The 531-nt window shown below is 62.0% G+C and overlaps 1 protein-coding gene across 1 annotated transcript; it reads right to left on the reverse strand.

The window, feature by feature from the left end:
* Window positions 1-6: 6 nt before the first annotated feature.
* LOC121938950 (phosphatidylinositol 4-phosphate 3-kinase C2 domain-containing subunit beta-like) lies at window positions 7-528 on the reverse strand (the record flags this gene model as incomplete). The annotated part of the gene is made up of 2 exons (XM_042482099.1): window positions 7-130; window positions 235-528. Coding segments are annotated over 2 exons (399 nt in total), but the record flags the coding sequence as incomplete, so codon positions are not given.
* Window positions 529-531: the final 3 nt, after the last annotated feature.

Consider the following 531-nt stretch of genomic DNA (forward strand, 5'->3'; position numbering starts at 1 on the left):
GTGTGTGTGTGTGTGTGTGTGTGACTCACACGTCCAGCATGTGACAGAAAGCCGCCACCTCCTCGTCTCTTTCCTCGGACACCTGAAAGAGTTCGTATCCGAAGCCGTTCATCCGGGAGCCCAGAGACACCTGTGACATCACACACAGCCACCCAATCAGAGCACTCATCAGAGAGACAGCATAAGGCAGGTAGCTGGTTGTCACGGTGACCAGGTGAAGGGGCGGGGTCTTACCGGGTCGGCAGACACTCGCCGCTGGTTCTTGTTGCTCTTGGGGACGGGGACGTAGGTGCGGGGGGGCACCTGAGGGGGAAGGGTCTTACTGCGAGCCACAGGTTTCCCAGATTGGTCTCCGTTGGCCCTGCGGCCCCGGGGCCCTTGCCGGCCCCCGTTGAGGCGGGACAGCGAGTCATTGATGTTGTCGTAATTGAGCTCCGCTGAGGTCACTTTGGGCAGGTCCACGTCCGGCGTGAACAGGTTCACATCGCGGGGCCCCGCAGGCCCTCGGGGGGGCAGGAAGGGGTTCTCTGA

The sequence above is a fragment of the Plectropomus leopardus genome, unplaced genomic scaffold (assembly GCF_008729295.1).
Source record: "Plectropomus leopardus isolate mb unplaced genomic scaffold, YSFRI_Pleo_2.0 unplaced_scaffold38350, whole genome shotgun sequence".
Taxonomy (NCBI): Eukaryota; Metazoa; Chordata; class Actinopteri; order Perciformes; family Serranidae; genus Plectropomus; species Plectropomus leopardus.